Consider the following 24702-nt stretch of genomic DNA (forward strand, 5'->3'; position numbering starts at 1 on the left):
GGTCCTTGTGCACGAATCGCAAAAACCCAGTCTGCAGGTGCAGCAGGTGATCAAGAAGGCTAATGGAATGTTGGCCTTTATAGCGAGGGGGATAGAATATAAAAGTAGGGAAGTCTTGCTGCAACTGTACAGGATAATGGTGAGGACGCAACTGGAGTAGTGTGTGCAGTTTTGGTCGTCGCACTTGAGGAAGGATATATTGGCCTTGGACGGAGTGCAGAGGAGGTTCACTAGGCTGATACCAGAGATGAGGGGGTTGGACTATGAAGAGAGACTAAATAGACTGGGTCTGTACTCGTTGGAGTTTAGAAGGATGAGGGGGGACCTTATAGAGACGTATAAGATAATGAAGGGGATGGATAGGGTAGACGTAGAGAGATTCTTCCCGCTTAGAAAGGATAGCAGAACAAGAGGGCACAGCCTCAAGATAAGTGGGGGGGGAGGGAGGGGTGCAGTTTAGGTCAGGGTTGAGGAGGAACTTCTTCACTCAAAGGGTGGTGAATCCCTGGAATTCTCTGCCCGTTGAAGTGGTGGAGGCTACCTCGCTAAATATATTTAAGTCACGGGTAGTTAGGTTTTTGATAGACAAGGGAATTAAGGGTTATGGGGAGAGAGTGGGAAAGTGGAACTGGTCCACTTCAGATCAGCCGTGATCTTACTGAATGGCGGGGCAGGCTCGAAGGGCTAGATGGCCTACTCCTGCTCCTATTTCTTATGTTCTTATTGGCAAAGATGGAAATGGAAAATCCAAGATATGCAGCTGCTGGGACTTCTCTTTATTTTGTATTTGTGTTCAAACTGCTTTCGTTCCAATTAAAAGTCAGGTTTTCTGACACATTTCAGTAAAGCCCACTTCCTATTGGCTATGGGAGGCAAGCAGTCCTGTGGTAAACCATTGGTGCTTTTAGTTGACCGAGCTGCAGAACTGAGTTTCACCACCTTCAGATGATTTGTCTTTTATGTATCTTCAAACTCTCTGTTTTCAACAGGTTCAAAGGATAAAAAGAGCTACAGAGAAGATTTCCTTTGTACTGCCTCCTTAACTCTTGATAGCTCAGTTCCCAAATGGCACTGGAAAATGAGTTGTTACTGAACTTTTCTACAACCTGCTCCCTTCTCATTAATAAGGAGACACATCAGGTCAATTAATTAGGCAGTGTAATGGGAAAGGGAGTAGAAGAAAAAAATTACTTAATTGCCCACATTCAATTGAATTGCTTGCAGAAGAGAAAACATTATTTACACAAGGTATATTTCAATCTATATCTTACTGTGTTAATGCTCCCTGGTCTCATACTTCAGTAATCAAAATAATTAATGATAATTTTTAGAATTAAGGAAAATTGAGTCAATTTGGCTGGTCATTATGGAAACTGTGTATTCCCCTGCTCCTGGTGCACAAAGAAAGAGGCACAAGTTAAACCATGCAGCTAATCCACCAGGCAATTGAAGTCAAAATGAATGAAGCCTATAATCTTCAACCTAAACAGCCTGCAGTGGCACCAATTAGTCTCTGCCAAGGTCTGTTATCTTGAATTCTTCCTTGAAACTCTCAGGTACAATTGTAGCCATGTGCCAGGTTCTAAACCAGCTGCAGGTTGTCCCTGAATGAAATGTGGTCAGGAAAATGCAGGAGGCAAATCACTAAACCAAGGGGTGCACTTTATCTGGACAATGTAAACAGTGTAAACTGAAAAGTACATTTCTTCTTTATGATACAACTGAATACAGTGTCCATAAGATTGCAAACTTTCCTTTCAAAGGGGATGGATCAGAGCAGGGAATAAAATCTTCTATTTTGTTTTTCTCTGTAAAATGTAACAGGCTGATTGGCCAAGCCATAAGAATATATGAAGCAGCAGCAGGAAATGCTGAGAAAGAAACAACAAAGTGCTTTGGGTTTTTGTCTCTCATTCTACCTTGCAGCTTTATGCTCGACTTGCGCTGACTGCTGTGCGATGTCTGTGCAGAGAACTAATTGGACGCCAAAGGTCCTTTAAACAAGGTGGAAATGAGCAATATTCGCACAGCTCTGCTAGTCTGTGAAGTAAAGCCACAGGCAGATTTTTGCCTTCCCCATTTCCTTCAGCCTTCTGCCTATCAGAATATCTTTGGTTTAATTCTTTTATCCTTCAGGGAAAATTAATTCCCATAACGGCACTGCTAAGTTCAGCCTGGTGAATCCATTCCTGTGTATTTCACATACACAGTAACACCTACCCCCAAATTGAAAACACAGTAAACAGAATTAAGTGGATCACCTTCATTTCCTTTTTATTAGGTTAACTTTATGATTGCCATTTTATAAAGACTCTGACAAAATTGCATTCTCCCAAGGCTGGAAAACATTAGTGTCTAGACAACAGAAGTCAACTATAATCAAATCTAAGGTATGTATAGTTCATGCGTGTGAGTGTTTCAAGGGTCGATTGCATTACTGTATATGAATAAAAGAAAGAAACCTAATATCAAATAAAATGTGCACTGAGGTTGTGGTTTATGTTAAGCAAGAGAAGCAGATTGAGAGGAAAATAGTGGGACTGAATCTAGCAGGTACAGAAAAATAGAAGAAAGATAGAGCAAAAGGGGTTGGGTACACAAACTGAGAAAGGCAGTTGGGACAGGGTTCGAGGGTGGTAGTGTGAATGACGCAGAGAATGAATGAAGTAGAGAGAGAGCAATAAGTTATCAACAGAGGCAAAGTAAACAATCATGTCAGAATGAGTGAAGAGAAGAGACCATGGCTAGGAATATATAATGGTGATGCACTGAATTTCCTGTTAACTGGTTTCTGTGCTGTCATGGCCATCCTTCAGGGTTTTGACCTGAAGAGCCAATATTCTTTCACAATGGTCTCCAGTTTTGCCCAAGTCCCTGCTCTGTTTGTGATTCTTCTACACTGCCAGTTGTAAGTTGGGGTGGGGTAAGGTTGCAGTCCACTGCCCTGGCATTTTATTTGAGGGATGCTGAAACACTGTCTTGTTGAAGTTCCAATCCAACTCGCACACTATCCTCACTTAAGCATATATCACCAGCAAGAAACTGTAATATTCCACTTCATACCACTGTGGGAGCAAAATTACTACAACTACAGAGGTTTCATGAACAAGTCTTCCTCCATTTTCTGATGTAAACTAAGCTGGGCAGAAAATGCAGCTTTCACAACTAGCTTTTCAGCAGAGATTCTGTCATTCCTCTTGGCTGTCTTGACCTCTCTCTCTAATTTATCACATCTTGCTTCACTTGATCCCTTGCCTTCACTATTTAGTTTAGAAAATAATGGAGAAAAGGGATTAAATTAGGGAAGATGTGATAAACTTAAGGAAGAGGATAAGACAAGGGAACAAGGCTCACAAAATGGGTTGCAGACCACCAGAGTGTGACAGAAAGGGACAGAACTTACAAACTTAATTCTGTGCCAGCAGATAAGGCTAGTGGTTTGAAAAATAGTACAAAGATGGAACTAAAGGCTATGAATACGCACAACATTTTTATAGCATTTAAAAGAGAACCTGAAGGTCTCCTATAAAGCATACAAATAATAAAAGGGTGATAAAAGAAAGAGTAGGGCCGATTAGGGATAAAAGAGTGGGGACTTACATGTGGAGACAGGAGATGTAGCAGAGATATTAGACAAGTATTTTGCATTTATCTTTCCAAAGGAAGCAGTCTGAGGTGGGAGAGGAGGTACACTCAAAGAATTTACAATTGAAAAGAAGGAGGTATCAAAAAGTCTGGGACTGGATAAGATGCATCCAAGGATACAAAAGGAAGTGAGAGTGGAAACTGTAAAGACACTGGTAATGCTGGCCCATAACTTCCTCAGAGTGGCAATCATCAGGCTGAGCTAGGCCCAGGGTGGAGGGTGTTCGGTTTGGGCAGGCGTGGTGGCAGGGATGGGTGTCTGGTGGGGTTTCATGGGCAGAGGTGGGGACCAGACTGAGGGAGGCGAAGGGAGTGGAGTTTTGGACTGGGGCTGTCTAGTGACAGGCTGAGCCAGGGTCAGGGGTGTGAGGGTTGTTCCATGCAGGACTCAGTCTACATCTTTAAAATATTTATTCTGCAGTTAGAAGTGTCCCTTTCCTTTCAACTCCTTCAGAGTAACTATGAAGTTAAAACTGACAGAGTCATCTGAAGTTAGTGATTTAAATTGCTTTGTCAGATAGTTCCCAACCCAGCGCAATTGCCCAAGGGAAGTTAGTCCTTCTGGACAATTGCCAACTAAACCCTGCCAATGACCTCAGAATTTTTTTTTGATTTTGATTTGGTTTTGATCAAGTCCCTTCTTGCTCTTTTAAACTCTAATGGATAAAAACTTGACCTCTCCAATCTTTCTTCATAAGACAACGCGCGCATTTCTGGTCTTGGTCCAGTAACCTTTAACTGAACTGCCTCTGCGCATTTACAACTTTCCTTAAATAAGGAGACTAATACCATTCAAAATACTCCAGATGGGGTCTCACCAATGCACTATATATTTGAATCATTACCTGCCTATTTTTGCATTCAATTCCTATCGCAATAAATTATAACATTCTATTAGCTTTCCAAATTACTTGCTGTATCTGCATATTAACTCTTTGCAATTCATGCACTCAGCCACCCAAATCCTCTGCACCTCAGAGCTCTGCAATCTCTCGTCATTTAGATAATGTGTCTTTTTTATTCTTTGGACAATTTCACATTTGCCCACATTATATTCCATTTAACACATTTTTGTCCCCTCACTTTATATATATATATATATATATCGCTCTGCAGCCTCCTTACATCCTCTTCATTATTTACTTTCCTATTGATATTTGCATTGTCAGTAAATTTAGCAACCATGCCTTCAGTCAGTTGTACAAGATTGAGGTCCCAGCACTAATCCCTGTTACACCACCCATCATATCCTGCCAAACAGAAAAAGACCCATTTATGCCTACTCTGTTTCCTGTTAGCTAGCCAATTTTCAATTCCTGCAAATATATTCCCCCATACACCACGATCTTTTATTTTCCACATATTGCATCTTAGGCATCATTAAAAGGGCACTGAGTACAAGAGTACATGTTGAACTGTTTAAGAAACTAGTTAGGTTTCATCTGGAATTCTGTGTCCAGTTCTGGACACCATATTTGAGCAATGATGTGAAGGCATTGGAAGAATAGAGGATACTTACTATAATAATTCCAGGGATGAAGAACTGTAATTATGAGGAAAGATTGGAGCAGTTGAGACTGTTTCACTTGGAGAAAAAGAAGGGTGAGAGGCGACTTTGTAGAGGTATTCAAGACCTTGAGAGGTATGGGCAGAGTAAATAGTGAGATGCTATTCCCAGTCAAGACAGCATCAAGTATCAAAGTGCACAAATGGAAAGTAATTGGCAAAAGGAGTAATAGTGATGTGAGGAAAGGTTTTATGGTTGGAATCTAGAATGAACTTCCTCACAGGCTGGTGGGGGCAGGTTTGGTTGAGTTGTTCAAAAGGGTTGCTATCTGAAAAGAAAGGATGTACAAGGATAAGGCAGAGGAGTGGGACTAAGTAGAATGCTCTTTCGGAGAGCCAGAGCAGGTTTGATGGGCCTCCTTCTGCACTGTAAAATTTCTGTTGTTCTGTACAAAATAGATAGATTATCAGCTCAAATGGAACCAAATATGCATGATATGATTGTCATGTCCCCGTAATGCCGAATGCTGGTAACTGACTATTCAAAGATACATGACAATTCGAAAGACAAGAAGCAAGAACAAAGTGGTGGGGTAGCTCTGTTAATGACAGTGCTAAAAATCAAGGTGTAAAATTAGTTTGAGTAGGGATATGAAATAGCGAAGGCAAGAAGTCACTTGTATGAGAGGCTTCTAGTCCCACTAACAGTAGTCACATTGTAGAATGGGGTATATAGAATGAAATAATGGAGACCTGAAAAAGATGCAATAATTACATGTGATTTTAATCTACATATTGATTGAACAAAACAAATTGACCAAGGGAGCCTGGAAGATGAGTTTATAGCTTCTCACTATTTACTCTGTCCATACCTCCCAAGGTCTCAGGACAATTTCTTAGAGCAGCACGAGAGCCAACCAGAGAGCAGGCTAGTCTACAACAGGTATATTATGAGATAGGATTAATGAATGGCCTCACAGTAAAAGCCATCCTAGGTGGCATGTGATTATAACATAATTGACTTGCAATCAGTTTGAGGGAGAGAGCAGTGGGACTAAGATTAGTGTTTTAAATTTAAATAAAGGTAATCTAAATGTGGATGGTACTGCAGCAGCATAGCACCAGGGACCCGGGGTCAATTCCGGCCTTGGGTGACTGTCTTTGTGGAGTTTGCACATTCTCTTGTCTCAGCATGTGCTTCCTCTGAGTGTTCCAGTTTCCTCCCACAGTCCAAAGATGTGTAGAAGGATTAACCATTTTAAATACGTGGGGTCTCAGGAATAGGATAGAGGGTGGGATGCTCTTTTGGAGTGTAGGTGCAGACCTGATGGGCCAACTAGTCTCTTCCTGTACTGTAGGGATTCTATGACTCTAATTATAAGCATATGAAGACAGAGTTAGCTAAAGTGAACTCTAAAATTAGGTTAAGCGTTATGTAGTCACAGATGCAGCAAAAAGATATTTAAGGAGACATTTCATAACACTCAGCAGATATATTCCAGCGAGAAAGACTAAGTATTACTTGTGTTTACCAACAGAAGTTAAAGATAGTATCAAATTGAAAGAAAAAGCGTACAATTCTGCCAACATTAGTGGTAAGTCAGAAGATTGGACAGAATATAAAAAAAGTGATGAAATACCTAAAAAAACAAGCGAGAAATTACAGCATATGATAAAGCTAGCTATAAATATAAAAACAGATAATAAGAGTTTCTACAGGTGTTCAAAGAAAAAAAGAGTAACTGAAATGGCCCTCCAGTGAGTGAGTCATGGGAAATAATCCTGGAAAATATGGAACTGGAAGATGAATTGAATAGATATTTTGTGTTTATCGTCACTGTAGAAGACAAAAATAGCATTGCAGAAATAATTAGAACACAACAGGTGAAAAGAGAGGGAAGAACATCGAACAATTAAAATTACCAGAGAAAGGCTTGTGAGTTTGTTCTGCCATTCAATCAGATCATGGCTGATCTGCATCTCAGCCCCTTGTACCTGCCATTGCTCCATGTCTTCTGATGCTCTCATAGAACAATAAATAACTAATCTGACTTGAAAATATAACTGGCCCAGTGCTTACAACCTTCTAAAGGCATCTGTATGAAAACGTGCTATCTGATTTCACTTGTAAATGACTCTAATTGTAAGATTATGTGCTATTTCCTTACAGGAAATATTTTATAGCTGGAACTGTGCAATGGATATCCTTAACCACTTTAAATATCTATATTAGATCACTCCTCAATGTTCTAAACTTGGAAGGAATACAAGCCAAGTTTTTATAAGCTGTCCTGCTAATTTAAGCCTTTTAAACTTGGTATAATACTAGTGAAAATCTGATGTATGCTTACCTAGACGTTACCAGAGATCCAAAGCCCAGATCTGAATACAATACTCCAAATGCCACCTAACCAAACATTATACAGCTGCAGAATAACATACATTCATTGTTTCCAGCCCCCTTGAGTTAAAGGCCAATATCCCAGTCGTTTTTTTAAATTACTTTCTGTACTTATTCACAGGGGAGCTCGTTAACTCAGTCGGCTCAATGGCTAGCTTGTGGTTCAGAATAACAGTAACAGTGTTGATTCAATTCCTGTTCTGGTTGAGGTAGACTTGGGACTTGCCACCTTGCCCTGCCGTTGAGAGTAAAAGACAATGGCAACACAATACTGACAAAAACTGGCAAGAAAACAACTCAGGCTTAAGCATCACTGGACAATAAGCCCAGAATCTGACTTTGGACAGAATACAATGGTTTGCTGACAAACTTCAGTGATTTATGTACATGGAACACTAGATTTCTCTGATCCACCAAAATTCCTACTTACCATTTAGAAAACATCTGATAGATCTTTCTTTGGTTCAAGTTGGATGACTCACATTGAACTCCATCTGCCACAGTTTTTCTCACTCTCAATTTATTAATATACCTTTGCAACTCTCTCATTCTACCTATAATAGTTACTCTGCCAACCAACTTAATACCATCATAAAACTTTGATATACAGACCTCCACTATTTCATCCCCAAGGTATTAGGGATGCAATCTTACCAGCTTGCTATACCGGTCGATCGGTATGGTGAGCCAGGAAGATTGCACTGCAGTAGCGGAGCATAGGTGCCATGGCCATGCCAGGGTATCAGAGGCTATTGAAGTCCCCGGGTGGTCGGGAGCATGGCAGTGCCCATCAGTTGGGCACCATAAGTGTGCCAATGACAGTGCCAAAGGAGCGTGGCCTATGTGGGGGTGTGACCTGAGTGGGAAAAACACGGGGAGTGGCACTTGCATAACGAAAGGGGGGGCCGATGCAAGGGGGAACTCTGCCATGGGCATGGTCGTGCAAGGGGGACATGCAGGGGGTGGATATGCAAGGGAGAAGTGCGTGTAAGGGTGGGCCACAGAGGAGATCATGACGGGGGCTAGGGGCATGTCCAGGATCTGCCGGGGACTCATTGGGAAGTCCTGATGTCCCAGTGCCAGCGGCTTATGTGGCATGAGGGGGATAGCAATGCTGATGATGGGCTGTGGAATGGGAGGAAATACTGTCCCCCACCAGCACAAAGCTCCCAGTTGTGAAAATAACTGACAGAGTGTAGGAAGACTACAGTTCTGCACTCGTCCAAATAACCAATGTGGAACTCCTGTTTTCAAACACTTAGGATTTGTTTGGGAAGATTGTAGATTGTGCCCGTAGGGTGGGATTTTACTGCCTTGCTCAGGTGACACCGGAAATTCCCGCCTGAGGTCATCAGAAATTTTTGTTGTTGGGCACTCACCCGCTCCAATTCCATGGCAGATGAGGTGGTAGAGTTCTGGCCAAAGTGTCCCAGTACAGTTTGCTGGAGGACATTGATTGGCACATCCAGCCAATGGACTGTATATCCTGTCTCCAATCTTCTGACTCATTCTATACTCATGTCATATAGGTTGCCTTCAATTCCAAATGTCTTTATCTTTGCCAACCATCACCTGTGTGGAATCTTACTGAATGCCTGAATTAGTAACATTCCTTGATATACCAATGTTATTTATTTCCACATAAAAGAAAATCAACTTTAGTTGGACATGACTTATGCTTTACAATCCCATGTTGGCCTTCTCTGTTAAGTGTTCATCACTCTGTTCTTAATAACAGATTCTAGTGATTTTGCCAGAACTAATGTTAGAGTTATATGCCTATAGTTTCCTGTTTCGCTCTCCCATTTTTAACTAATGGAGTGTCACTAGCAATTTCTAATCCAAAAGGGGAATTCCAGAATCAAAAGGATTTCCAGCGATCACAACTAAATTAACTACAATTTTCTTGCTTATTTTTGGGTGTGGAAATCATTCGCTCTTGGGAATTTGTCAATCGCCATTATTTTCTCCTTTACCAATATTTTACTGACATTAAATCCAGCAAGTTCTTCTACTTGATTCAATTTTCATTTTCCTCATATCTCTGGAACTCTGCCATATCCTTTAGTGTGAAGACCTATGCAAAAGAGATTATTTAACATCAGCAGTTTAAGACGTTGGCTCACCACCAACTCCTCAGGGAATTAGTGAAGATAAATAAATGCTGGCTTTGTCAGCGATGATGTGGAGATGCCTGCGTTGGACTGGGGTAAATACAGTAAGAAGTCTCACAACACCAGGTTAAAGTTCAACAGGTTTATTTGGTAGAAAACTTCAGTATAAGGCAGTGGCCTGTCCAGCTGTAATTCATTACCTGTTCTGAAAGCTAGTGGAACTCCCCACACATCTGACGAAGGAACAGCGTTCCGAAAGCTAGTGGTGTTTACTACCAAATAAACCTGTTGGACTTTAACCTGGTGTTGTGAGACTTCTTACTTCGTCAACGATGCCCAATGAAAGAATAAAAAATTGTGGCATGTCCTGATTTTCAATGACAGTACCACCCATGAGTGTTAAGTGGTTCATATTCCTTTTAGTCAGTCACTTCTTATTAATTTACTTGTAAAAACATTGAGTATTATTCTTGATATTGCTTCTTGCAGCTTTAACTACTTTCTTTGAATTTCTTTGCTGTTCTTTATATTTCTCCCTGTTCTCAAGATCTCTACTGTTCTCTGCATTTGGATAGCTATGTTCTTTAGTTTGTATTATATAGCATTTTCCTTGTTTGCCATGCATGGTTATTATACAATCGGCACTCTTGCCCTCATGATAACCCTCAGGAGGTCCATGGGGAATTACTGTGGGGCTTGTTGAATCTGAGTTCCTTTAGTATCGTGGCCTGTCCAGCTGTAATTCATTACCTGAGCCTTTTATAAGTCAGGCCCAGGACTGGGCCTGCTGAACAGTTGTCCCGGGCAGGGATTAGTGTGTGTACACCATGGTAATGGTTTTACTATGTATTCTGTAATAAACTATGGGGGTGATTTCCACCCCCACCCCCCCCCCCCCCCCTGCAAAATGTTAAGTGTCAAAGTCACATAAAACTTTTTTCAGCAGGAGTTTCAGAATGAATCTCCCACATTCTGTGCACTACAGACTGCCTCAGTGTAAATCACATGAAAAATCTGTGGGCAGGGCCTATTCCTGCTGGAGAGGCTGGCAGCATAGCGCAGAGTGGGCCACTGCGCATGCGCAGATCTGTCAGTGCCGAGATCAGTGTATGCACAGTAGCTTCGCACTGCTGGCCTCTCAATCTCTTGCAATTCCAAGGTGCCCCCTGGACACTGGCACTTTGCACCTTGGGCAGTGCCAGGGAGCCAAGCTGGGAAAGACCAGGGGCACCCCCCCCTTACCCCCAATCCTCTGGGGGGGCCTGAATTGCCCCTCTTCACTCCAGAGGTCCGGCCGCTAGCTCTCCATTAGTGGGGAGCTATAGTAAACCCCTCTGAAGTGAACCCTCCTGGCATATATTCTCTCAAATACTTTTCTTCAACATCTCCCACTGCAGATAATCAATTTGATCAGCTAATAGCTCTTCAAAGTTTGCTGCGGTCAATCCCTCTCTCAGGTTTCCAAGATTATCCTTAACCACCTTTGGAACTTTGGCTTATGACTCATCCTTCTCCCTATCAACTTAATATTGAATTTAAAAATGTTTTATCACAAAAATGTTGGAAAATCTCAGTAGGTCTGGCAGCATCTGTGGAGGTACTGTGATCCAGACACGAAACATTGGTTCTATTCTCTCTCCACAGATGCTGTCAGATCTGCTGAGATTTTTCAGCATTTTCTGTTTTTGTTTCGGATTCCAGAATCCACAGTAATCTGTCTTTATCTTTTTATCACTATTCGATGTTCTCTCAGTGTAAGATTGTTGTCGAATTCTGGCTATATACTCAAGATTAAGCCTATTTTCAATATATTTTTGTTCCAGGAACATCCTCTATAATGCTCAAGAAATTTATCATCCTTGGAACTTGAGATGTTCTACTTTCTCCAGTCTCTGTGAAAGTTAAAGTTTTCCATTGCTTTTTTGCAACAAGTTTCTCCAGACTCCCTATTCATATATTCTGCTGTTTGAGACATCACTTATCAAAGTCTTGCAACTATTTATTTTCTTCAATTTTACCCTATTTCTTGTTAACCCTTATTGCATCCTTGCCAATGTTGTCACTTCCCCTCCTTTGCCAATTTCTCTGTCTAGTCAAAGACCTTATAACTTGGAATATTTATTCCCAATCATGCCTAGCTTGTAGACAGCACTCAGTTACAGCCACAAGCTCATACTTTTAAGATGAATTTGCCTTTTTATTTCACTTGTTTTATTCCATATACAATATATTCCACTGGGAAATGGGGTGGGGGGGGGATGGGGGAAGAGATGTTAATATTGAATAAGAATGTAACAGATTGCAAACCTCAGACTGTAGGCAATCAGGTCCCCCAGAGAGCCTAAAATTCAGCTGATTCTTCCAAGCTATCTTTTCACACACTCCAGGCTCTTTTAATGGCTTCAGCATGTAATGATTTTTGATTTCCACTACAAGAAAATATTTTTGACAAGAGCTGAAAGAACAAATAGGCCAGAAATTACTATTGACAGGAAAAGTGAGGATTGCTGAATGCATTCGACAGATGCTCCTCTGCCCATTGTATTGAATGGTTTCCACCTCCACTGAACAGTGAACAAAGAATGTTCTATTAATGTGCCAAATGTCTGTCCATTATTATACTACCAGTAATGATGAGCTTGGTATTCTAAAATTTTACAGTCAATCTGCTCACAGCTAATTCCCACAAATAACTATGAAATAATGACCAGATTGTTAATTTTGGTGCTGCTGTTGAGGGATAAATATTGGCCAGGGCACCAAGAGGAAATTCCCTGCTTTTCTTTGAAATAATGCCAATGGGATTGTATAAATCCTCTTGAGTAAGCAGTCAGGATCTGGGTTTAATAGCTCATTCAAAAGATGTCATCTTTGACAGTTTCCTTGGTGTCAGTCTATATTTTGTGCTCATATCTTTGAAGTGGAGCTTGAATCCACAACCTTCTCAAATCACAGCTGACATAATTGCATTGACATAAAAGCAGCATTGCCTGAACTTTGGCCTCATAGATAATTCTGCTCACATCATTTTCACAGCACCAGATTCATCAGTATCTAATTGGGTTCCACCAATTTGGAGCTACAGAGACATGGTGAGGCGATGCTGGGCTACATAGTAGAATATACACATGTGCAGTCACCTTCTCCCCATTTGTGAAATGAACAAGCAGCAAGTCCACGTGATTGCATAGAAAACATGAATTTCCCACATCATTACCTGATTATTGCAAAAGCCACAATGAGTGGGAAAAGTCTGTGAACATATTTTTAAATATACTTTGTGCTCTGTGCACAATTGGGCATAGAGCTGGAAGTAGAGCATGGTCATACACCAAGCAGTCAGCATGAATGCTCCCATCAAATGGCACATATATCTGTGGACTTGAAAGGTCAGATGTTGCTGCACATTGCAAAGTAATGCTGTGAGGATGCAGCAAGAGGCAAGACATTGTCCTACATTGAATTTCACAATGGATACTCGTCATTCAGCCCAATTTAGTATGCTGGTGTTTCTGCTCTCCACGAACTTCCTCCCACTTCTCTGCATCTAACCCTATTAACTTATCCTTTTATTCCTTCCTCCCTCATGTACGAAGATAGCAGTCTCTTAAATGCATTAATGCTATTCACCTTAACTACTCCATGTTGTAGCGAATTCCACATTCTAATAACTCTCCTGGTCCAGAAATTTCTTCTAAATTTTTTATTAGATAAATCAATGACTATCTTGTGATAATTGACCCTAGTTTTGGATTTACCTCTATGTGAACACATTTTCTCTATGTCCACCCTATTGATACTCTTCATAATCTTAAAGGTCATCTATTAGTTTTCATTTTCCTGCAGAAAAGTGCTCAGCCTGTTCAATCTAAGTGTTTTATTCTGGTACCATAATTGCAATTTTTCTTTGCATTTTCTCCAGTGCTTCTGTCCTTTTTGAAATATGGAGACCACAATTGTGCACAATTCTCTGTGCGGCTTGGTATAAGTTGTCGACTAATTTAACATAATTTCCTTTTTGAAATTCAATTCATGCAGAAATTAACCCCAGTGCTTTGTTTCCATTTTTAAGGCTTTGTTGACTTACCACTCTGTGCCGGTTCCTGCTTGGGATACTCATGTAGTAGTGAACCATCTTCCTACATCTCCTTCAGATCACTGTGTAATAATTTTTCATTTATCCTGACATTTTTGAGACATGTGGTATTGATTTTTGACGCATTCCTTTCAAACTAACCTTCAATAAAGGTTTACCGTGTGTTTACCGCATCAGCTAACCCAACAATACTATCTACCCAAGAGAGGCATGAGGCAATAAAATGTTCACACATGCAGCATACCTGGGAGAAGTTAAGAGAAATTGCAGTACACACATTTAAACTGTACACATATACTCTATACTGGAGAGAGGTAGAATTACAATATGTATGACAAGAACACCTATAGTCCCAAGTTGAACAGCACACTGCAAGTGTGATGTGCTCACAGCTGCTATGTATTTACCACAGCGATAGCTCGTGCTGTTAACTGAGAAGAACATCCCAAAGTGCTGCAGAGGCATAATAAAAATATAGTAGCCAAAGGTTCAAGGAGTCCTTTTAGCACACTCTAATTAAAGCTACAGTGCCGGCCACACTCAAATAATCCTTTTAAGAGTTTAACCACATCAACCATAACTTGCTGAATTTAAAATAAGCTTTAACACTAGCTGTGTTTGTTGTTGAAGATTTTCATACAACAAATGCTGTCTCACCCTGAACTTAGCATTTTGAAATTGATTCCTCTGAATGAAGCAGGCTGATAACGTTAACAAGTCTTACTTTAAGAACACACGGCTCTTAAAGTATCCAGCTGATGTCATTTTTAAATCCCAGTGTTCCATGGAACCCAACATCATTGTGGAAATCTCTGAAATTTGGCACAGGCTCCAAGCAAAGAAAGGTGAAATTACAAACAATAATTGCAAACTTTCATGGGAACAGGAGGAAATTGCAACTCACTAGATGCCATCACAATCTGAAGCAGCCTTCCCTGGAGTATTCTGGAACATACAAATGCTCTGATGTTCATGATGATTACATTTTGGTAACTAAAAGCCAGGGGAACACTGAAGTGGAATACTTGTCATCAAGTAAGAATTGGGAAGTTTTAGTAATAAGGGCTCAGTCTTCTTTTGGAAATGAAAAAAATCAAAAAGCAATAAACATATACAATCCTTACAATCCTCCATAGAGCATCATTGCTTTATCTAGGTGAGAAAAGAGTGATATTCAACTTTGTAAAATATTCTGGAGAGATTCAGAATCAAAGCATTCAAACAGTTTCTACATAAATATTACGCGCAGTGGCCATGTCATCACTGAACAGTGATCATCTCTGTCTCAATGTGCTACACAGTCCTCAATTAATGAACATTAGTAAAATTAGAAAATTAGTGAGTATGAAAGGCAGGGAAAACAAAGGCTAGAAAAGAGACAGTGAAGAATTGTTTAGTGATTAGTGATAAAGACTTAACGCAAGGAGTCCAGTGAATAAGACAGATACATTCAGGGCAGAGATAGACACTGGGAAGTATGATATCATACTGAACCATGTCTGAAAGAAAGGTAGGAATAGCAACTCAATATTCCTTGTTACATGACTCTCAGACAAAAAATCTGGGGTTAAGGAAGGGGTGTGCTACACTGTTAAAAGAAACAACCACAACTATGTGGAGGGATGATGTAATCAAAGGATCATCAAATGAGTTGTACAAACTTAATTGTAGAATAAAACAGAGGCAATCATATGCTGCAAGTATGCTATAAAAGAGGGAGATAGAAGAGCAAATATTTATGTAGACAAATTGGGGAGGGGAGAAGTGCAGAGGTATAGAAAAGATGGGAGCCATTTTCCTAAAAGTGCTGAATTGGTGGGAAAATTGTTCTAGATCATGACAGATTTTTCAGTGCAGCTTCTCACTCGAATCTGCCCACTCTGTGCAATGCAGAGGTCAGAATCGTGAATATAATTAAAAACTGTGTCAGCCCCTGTATAACACGCAGTGACCGTGTCAGCCCCTGTATAACACGCAGTGACCGTGTCAGCCCCTGTATAACACGCAGTGACCATGTCAGCCCCTGTATAACACGCAGTGACCGTGTCAGCCCCTGTATAACACGCAGTGACCGTGTCAGCCTCTGTTTAATATACAATGACCAGCTTAGTCTCAATACAACATACAGTGACCGTGTCAGTTTCTATATAAACACAATGTGACTATGTCATTCGGTAAAATGCTGTAAGCATGTGGGAATTAGAGTTCTAAGTAGCTGTGCTTCTTGTTGCAAACAGTAAAATGTTACATTAAAAATGAGAATCACACTAATCACCTACCTGGGTTTATCTTCAATGACCTGCAAAGAAACAATACAAAGAATTAGGTTGCGTTATCTCATTGATTCCAATCACACTGAATATCGTTCTATAAGTTTACACAATGGGACTATGTGCTATCTATCTACTGGGCAAAAAAGGTTTACATTTTTGGAGCTTGGTGTGAATTGGACTGCCATTTGTCACAACTGTCAGTACTCTCTCCCACCCTCTTTCAAATACCATGTCCTTCCAGAGAAGCACAAGTCCCTCAGCAATGAAGGTTCAAATGCATTGGCTCACCCAGCATACTATATCAGCAGAACATGGAAGTCAGTATTGGAGCCATGTCCATAAATGTGAGATAGGTCAATGCATTTCAAACTGGCAGCCAGGATGTTCAAAATACAAGCAAAGTTTTTTGTGTAACTGTATAATTTTAAAATATTAATTGGAATTTCCTTGTAGCGTTAACAGAGTATTTGATGTTAAGCAAGATTTTCAATCTGACCTTTCACCTGAGCAGAAGTTGGTGCTGCTCTCAGTGTTGGTATGGTTCAATAGCTTTGGAGTGGGAGCTTTAATTCAAATAGGATATTCAGCACTATCCTAATGGGTTTTGCTCATTCACTGTTTGCACCTATACCTGCAGTTAGGTAAGTGGGCATCACTTACCTTTGGTTTCAGCAGTGCCAGCTGGTTGAAGGCATTCAGTTGCCTGGTGATCTCTTGCATCTCCTCTGTAAGCTTTTCCATGGTGACATTAATCTCAGCTATTAGCTCAGCTACATGTGCTGTAGCCACTGCCTCCTGCAGGTCTACCAGGTGAAGGGCCTTGCGCTCTTCCTCAGTCACCAGCTGCCTCATTTTAGCAAATTCTTGCTTAATGCAGTCCTCCATCTGTCCCTGAGTCACCTGCACCAAAAAGGGTCAATGAAAAAGCACATGTAAAAGACAATGTGGCAATGAATGAAGATACAATAGATTGGAGAGTAATGCAGCAGGGGAAGGATGTAGAGTATCTAACATTGTTCAGTGAATAAGGGCTGTTACAAAATGGGTGGTACGCTAAATCAGTCAGTATTACACAGAATAAGGGCCATGTTATCTCAAATAAAACTGAATGGGGGTGTGATACGAAATGTGTGCTATATCAGACAGTATTAGACAGTATTAGATCGTTTGAGGGGTGTGCCACAACAGATAATAGCACACTGAATAAGGGGTGTGTTGTATCACAGGAACCCCTTGAGTTTTAAAGGGGCCATGGGAAATAATCATTTTATACATCATCTCAGTCTGCTGTCCTCCTGACCAATAACCTAGTTTAATTCATACTTTTGGGTTAGATGTGAACAGTCTGATTGTTTAATTTATTCGGCATTTTAGACAGGCAACACAAAGCCAAGCAGTGCAGACATTACAGATGGGGTTGGGTTGAGGGACATATTTAAATATGGTGAGACAGAGTGATCCTATGCAGACAGAGATACACCAATAGTCAGACAATAGGGAGAACACCAATGGTTATGATTATCACCAATGGCATCAAAAAGATAGGGATTTCCTCAATTCATTTGATAAGGAACAGCAGCAGCTGAAAAATAAGAAAACATCTATAACACTGGAATCACCAAAGGAGAGCTTCCGCTTTACATCTGCTCACTTCAATGAGCACCAGTAATGCGAGGACTGATACAGGTTATACTCTGTGGTCATTTGTCTCTGACGTGATGATAATAAAAAAGTAAAATTACATCTCATTTTTAGCTATTGTTGAAAGAGGTTATTATTATGATTTAAATTATCTAATAAATGGATTTAATGACCAATACACTCAAGCAGTTCTTAAACTTGCGAAAGATCTTGTTGAATCATAAAATATTGATGAATTATCTAACGTTAGTTTCTGAATTGCCTCCTATCTTAAGTTAATAAGGCCCTAACACTGAAATCACCAACTGAGTAAATATAATGAAGAGCCTGATATATCAGATAATATTGTACTGAATGGGGTTTGGAATGGTAAACATGATGAGTTGTGACATAACAGGCAGCAGTAGCCGGGAGAATTACAATGAATGTGAAATCTAATATATCAGAGTGGTGCAACAGGTTAAAGGCTTCTATGAGGCTTCTAAAGGCTTCTGAGGGACAAGATTTATGAGCATTTGGAGAAGTTTAGAATGATCAGAAATAGTCAACATGGTTTTGTCAAGGGCAGGTCATGCCTTACGAGCCTAGTTGAGTTCTTTGAGAACGTGACTGAACACATTGACGAAGGAAGAGCGGTAGACGTGGTTTACATGGACTTCAGCAAGGCGTTTGATAAGGTCCCCCGTGCAAGACTTCTTGAGAAGGTGAGAGGGCATGGGATCCAAGGGGCTTTGGCCTTGTGGATCCAGAACTGGCTTGCCTGCAGAAGGCAGAAAGTGGTTGTGGATGGGTCTTTTTCTGCATGGAGGTTGGTCACCAGTGGAGTGCCCCAGGGATCTGTTCTAGGACCCTTGCTGCTTGTCATTTTCATAAATGACCTGGATGAGGAAGTGGAGGGATGGGTTAGTAAGTTCGCCGACGATACAAAGGTTGGTGGTGTTGTGGATGGTCTGGAGGGATGTCAGAAGTTGCAGCGGGACACAGATAGGATGCAAGACTGGGCGGAGAAGTGGCAGATGGACTTCAACGCAGATAAATGTGTAGTGGTCCATTTTGGCAGGATCAATGGGATGAAGGAATACAATATCAAGGGTAGGAGTCTTAGCTGTGTTGAAGAGCAGAAGGATCTTGGGGTCCGGGTCCATAGGACTCTTAAATCGGCCTCGCAGGTGGAAGATGTGGTCAAGAAGGCGTATGGTGTACTGGCCTTCATTAATCGAGGGATTGAGTTTAGGAGTCAGGAGGTAATGCTTCAACTTTATAAGACCCTTGTCAGACCCCACTTGGAGTATTGTGCGCAGTTCTGGTCGCCTCACTATAGGAAGGACGTGGAAGCTATTGAAAGGGTGCAGACAAGATTTACAAGGATGATGCCTGGATTGGGAGGCATGCCTTATGAAGATAGGTTGAGGGAGCTGGGACTCTTCGCCCTGGAGAGACGAAGGTTGAGAGGCGACCTGATAGAGGTTTATAAGATGTTGAGAGGAATAGATAGGGTGGATTCTCAGAGGCTGTTTCCCCGGGCTGAAATGGTCGCTACGAGAGGACACAGATTTAAGGTGCAGGGAAGCAAGTACAGAGGAGATGTTAGGGGTAAGTTTTTCACTCAGAGGGTGGTGAGTGAATGGAATTGGCTGCCGTCGGTGGTGGTGGAGGCGAACTCGCTGGGGTGTTTTAAAAGACTTCTGGATGAGTATATGGGATCTAATGGGATTGGGGGTTATAGATAGGTCTATGGCTTAGTGGGTATAGATGTGATCGGCGCAACTTGTGGGCCGAAGGGCCTGTTTGTGCTGTAGTGTTCTATGTTCTATAACTTGGTTTTTTGTTAATATAAATTGGCACTTTCAAGATCGAAGCAGTCAGTGGACGTGCAATCCAAATACGGATACAGAACTGTGGGGGTTCACAATGAGAGATATACTGACTGGCTTACCCCTCTCTTTGACCTCATTCTCTGCTGAAGTTAAATGACTACAGGGACATTGTCGTCTGTACAATAAATATTCTTACATCATCTGACAAACCCCATTCATTATCTTCAGCGATTTCATTATATTCCAAGGATTTTTCAAGGGGAACAGATTTTTGAATTTGAAAGTGATTCTGTATATTTTGATTTTTTTTTAAACAAGCATCTGTAGAAATTTTACAATTATTACAGAGACTGGATTTTGTGAATGAAAAGAATGACCGGGAGCAGACCAGCAAAAAAAATGTAATGAACCGTGAGAGGCTGTCAAGGCTGACAGTCTCTGGAAGAAAAGCTTTAATTGAATGCCATGTAGCGCTTTCTGTTAATCAGACAGTAGCTTTCAGATGACATAATTATACAAAGGCCTTGCTTGCCTCCAAGTTCCTTGCTGCTGTCAAACACAACCGTGTCAAGGGCAAGAGGTGGCCCAGTAAAACCTGAAGCGGGTGGTTGCAGGACCTGAATTAAATACACCGGATGCAGGTGCAGTCAGCTTCACTGGAGCTGACTGCTGATGAGGTAAGAGTGAATGAAGTCAGATTGAAATTTGATGTGCCCTCTGCCAGATGAGCCAATACAAATCAGTGCAACAACTGGGGCACTGACAATGCTTTCTGAAAGATAACTGCATTTCAAAACACTAAACAATACTGTTAGCATGCTCTCCCTCCTGCAAGTTTTCTTCTTTTATATTCTATTTGTTTTCAAAAGACTAGATGGTACTTCCCTTGCCAGTAATTTTAAGGGTCTTCGACCAAGGTGTTATATTCCAGAAAGTCAGTTAATGAAGGATATAACTGGAGCCAATCTTTGCACGCTTTAATGAGCATTTGCTTAGAGTTACAGATTGTGAGCATGCACACTAACTAACAGAAAACAAGGAGTGGGGATAAATGGGTGTTTTTCTGGTTGGAAAACAGTGACTAGTGGTGTGCCTCAGGGATCAGTATTGGGATAGCAATTATTTACAATTTACATAGATGATTTGGAGTTGGAGACCAAGTGTAATGTGTCAAAAATCGCAGATGACACTAAGATGAGTGGCAGAGCAAAGTGTGCTGAGGATGCTGAAAGTCCGCAAAGGGATATAGATAGTCTAAGTGAGTGGGCAACGGTCTGGCAGATGGAATACAATGTTGGTAAATGTGATGCCATTCATTTTGGTAGGAATAACAGCAAAATGGATTATTATTTAAATGATAAAAATTGCAGCATGCTGCTATGCAGGGGGACCTGGGTGTCCTTGTGCATGAATCCCAAAAAGTTGGTTTGCAGCAGGTAATTAAGACAAATGGAATTTTGTCCTTCATTGCTGGAGGGATAGAGTTTAAAAACAGAGAGATTATGTTGCAACTGTAAAAGGTGCAGGGGAGGCCACATGTCTACATTTTTGTTTCTTTACTTAAGGATACACTGGTACTAGAGGGGGGCAGAAGAGAGTCACTTGGTTGATTCCGGAGTTGAGAGAGTTGGCTTAGGAGGAGGGATTGAACAGACTGGGACAGAAGAATGAGGGGAGACCTTATAGAAACATACAAGATTATGAAGAGAATAGACAAGATAGAAGCAGGGAAGTCATTTCCACTGGCGGGTGAAACTAGAACTAGGGGGCATAGCCTCAAAATAAGGGGGAGCAGATTTAGGACTGAGTTGAGGAGGAAGTTCTTCACCCAGATTGTGAATTTGTGGAATTCCCTGCCCAGTGAAGCAGGTTATCTCATCGAATGTTTTCAAGGCATGGATAGATAAATGTTTGAACAATAAAGGAATTAAGGGTTATGGTGAGCACGCAGGTAAATGGAGCTGAGTCCAAAGAAAGATCAGCCATGATCTTATTGAATGGCAGAGCAAACTTGAAGGGCCAGATGGCCTACTCCTGCTCCTAGTTCTTATGTTCTTATGTTCACCCACTAACCCCACAACCACACTTTCAATTGATATCTACTTATAAAGGACTCAGGTGAATCCCCAGGGAATGCCCGACCTACAATTAAACACAATCATCAGAATTACTGAGTGGAACTCTCTGGCTATGCTGGTCTAAAAGCTGGAAATCCCTGCCTGACATCAATGGCGTTTTGCATTCTCTGCAACCTTCCTGCTAAAATTCCAGTGGTGGGCAGGATGAGAGAATTCTGGTCACTATCTTTAAATAAAATTTAGATTTGAGATGTGCAGCCAAAATTGCAAAATAGATTATATCAAAAGCTTCCAAAATCCGCACAAAGCATTAAATTGTGAGAATTCTCCTTCAGACCACCGTACAATTTCCTCATGCGTGCTATTCTTTTTGTAAATAATCAAACAATTGATGACTTGCCTCCACCCATTTAATTTGAGAGATTTATTTTCTTTCTAGCATTTGCTTCAAGTCAGCAAGGTCAATCATTAAAGATTCTCATTCACAGGGCAAATTTAATGCCCTCTGCCCCGAGCTTATTTGGTGGTGAGGACCATTTAATCAGGTGAGAGAATGACAGGTGAGCACCCCACCACACTCCCACCTCCAATCCAATTAAGGCCATGGTGAGAAGGCCCATCGCTGGCCTTCCTGCCACAGTACCAATTGATTTGAATTATTGTCACATGCACTGGGATACAGTGAAAAGTATTGTTTCTTGGGCGCTATACAGACAAAGCATACCATTTATAAAGTACATTGGGGGGAAAAGGATAGGACGCGGTGTTGCAGTTACAGGTAGGGTGAAGAGAAAGATCAGCTTAACAAATGATATGACCATTCAAAAGTCTGATGACAGCAAGGAACAGGCTGTTCTTCAATAAACTAATGCCCACTTACGGGTCTCATCCTGCTGCTACCGGTATTAGAATCAGAATCCCTACAGTGCAGAACGAAGTCATTCGGCCCATCGAGCCTACACCGACAACAATCCTACCCAGACCCTATCCCCATAACCCTCTGTATTTGCCATGCTAATCCCCCAGCTCAAAGGGGCAATTTAGCATGACCAATTCACCTGACCCGCACATCTTTGGACTGTGGGTGAAAACTGAAGCACCCATAGAAACCCACGCAGACACAGAAGAATGTGCAAACTCCAAACAGATAGTCACTCAAGACCAGAATTGAACACAAGTCCCTGGTGCTCTGAGGCAGCGATGCTAACTACTATGCCACCTTTAAAAAACTAGGATTGACTTACATGTGGAGGCAGGGTATAAGGGTATATTAGAAAGTGAGAGTGGAAATTGCTAGCTCATAACTTTCTTAGAATGGCAATCACCAGGCTGAGCTGGACCCATGGGTGGAGGGTGTCTAGTTTGGGCAGGCTTGGTTTTGGCGGGGGCAGGGGGGGGTTGGTTGGTGGTGGTGGTGGGTGGGTGGGTGGGGGGGGTGGGAGGAAATGGTGGTGGTGGTGGTGTCTGGTTAGACTGTGTGGACAGAGGTGGGGGGCAGGCTGAGAGATGTTTTAGACCAGGGGGCTGTCCAGTATTGGGTCAGGCCAGGATCAGATGGGCTGGACTGAGGAGGTGGGGGGGGGTGGTCAGTGTTGTGAGGGGATTTCTGTGCAGGGCTCAGTCTGGGTCTTTAAAACAGTTACTCTGGAGTTCAAAGTGCATTCTTTCCTTCCAACTCTTTCAGAGTAACTATGAAGTTAAAACTGGCAGAACCTTCTGAAGTTAGTGATTTAAATCACTTTGTCAAATGGTGTCCAGCCCAGCGTAATTATCCAGGGGAAGTTAGCCCTTCTGGGCAATTGCCAACTAAACCTTTACATGGGAACTTCATGGAGGAATTCCCCAGTGCTTTATTTACCAGGCAGTGGACAGATGGCTCTCCATGCGGCAAGCAGATAAAAATTGGTGTAGCATTGCCTGCTACTAGGGTCCTTCGTTCAAGGATTCCTAGTGCTTGATCATGGAACAGGGCATTGGGTAGGGGATGGGGGGGCCTGCTGAGACCTACACCTACCTTTGCTGCTGGCCCTGCTCTCTCACAACTCCCTACACTCTCCTGCGGTCTGGGACCCAGAGATGATCCTAGAATTAGGGGGTGTCTTACCAGCAGCAGCAACCACATCCCTAGTGATATTGCCATATGTTACAGCAGCCAGCTGCTGATTGGCTGGTAGCTCTCAGTGGGTGGGACGTACTTCCCTTGGGGTCCTAGATCCTAAGGCCTGCACTGCCAGTTAAATGCTCGAGTGGCACTTAAATTGGAAAGCTTTCCCTAAAACAAATGATATGGAGCTCTTGCCACCTATCAAGACCCATGACCCTCATAAAATTCCACCCACGTTTCATAGAATGTACCTTACCCCACGATGAGACATTATCTTTATAACATTCAATGGTACACAATCTTCAGTATACCTCTGTACAGAATCTTATTTAAATTATTTGACAAGTAGAATCCTACATCCACTGCTAAAACCCTGACTCTTGTGGGGATGCAAAGCACTTACAAGAACCCTTTTTAATTTCTAAGCTTCCCAAGCTAAGGAACACCATTTCCCATTTCCCGGCCATCACACACGGCATGAAAGTAGCTGCATTATGACACCCATCAAAAAGATTAGCACTGCTTCCTTCAGATCAATGACTAGCTTCATGTTCTTTGGGTCATCCAAGGATGAGAATTTAACAACAATTTTTTCTGATATATTTTTATCATGCTTTATTTGCCCTTTAAACATTCTTGACTTTAGTGTTTTTCATCATAGTACTCAATGCCAATTCATTAAAGCTAACGTCTGGTCTAGTCTGAGTGCACAATATTTCAATTGACCAATCAAGCTTCACAATTGCTCTCTCTCTTTTGACATACAGCAACAACATTTTTCTGTGAAGACATATAATTGACCAGGATGAGAATACATTCTCCAAATCGGATTGTTGATTCTAAAGTTATTCCATACCTATTCTGCTTATGTCTAAAGTAACATATTTAAAAGCTTGACTCCAGATTTTGCTATAGCTGAGATGATTTGTGTTCCGTCTGCAATGTGGAATTCATGATCTTCCTTCTTGTCATAGGTTGACAGCCCAATCAAATTTGTCCCTTCAGTATAAGTCTTATGCCATCATAT

The 24702-nt window shown here is 41.5% G+C and overlaps 1 protein-coding gene across 3 annotated transcripts in view; it reads right to left on the minus strand.

Annotated features, from left to right (window-relative positions):
• trim44 (tripartite motif containing 44) overlaps window positions 1-24702 on the minus strand; it is a 96959-nt gene that overhangs the window by 52672 nt on the left and 19585 nt on the right. For 2 of the 3 annotated variants that reach the window (XM_080190522.1, XM_080190521.1), the window contains exons 3-4: window positions 16696-16935; window positions 16042-16061 (exon numbers count right to left, since the gene is read on the minus strand). In XM_080190522.1, coding sequence (XP_080046648.1) covers window positions 16042-16061; window positions 16696-16935 — 260 coding nt within the window. Of the gene's footprint in view, window positions 1-11973; window positions 12122-16041; window positions 16062-16695; window positions 16936-24702 lie in introns of all 3 variants that reach the window. The other variant, XR_013886822.1, reaches the window with a different exon arrangement.

Source organism: Carcharhinus amblyrhynchos, chromosome 6, assembly GCF_965287045.1.
Source record: "Carcharhinus amblyrhynchos chromosome 6, sCarAmb.v2.hapA, whole genome shotgun sequence".
Taxonomy (NCBI): Eukaryota; Metazoa; Chordata; class Chondrichthyes; order Carcharhiniformes; family Carcharhinidae; genus Carcharhinus; species Carcharhinus amblyrhynchos.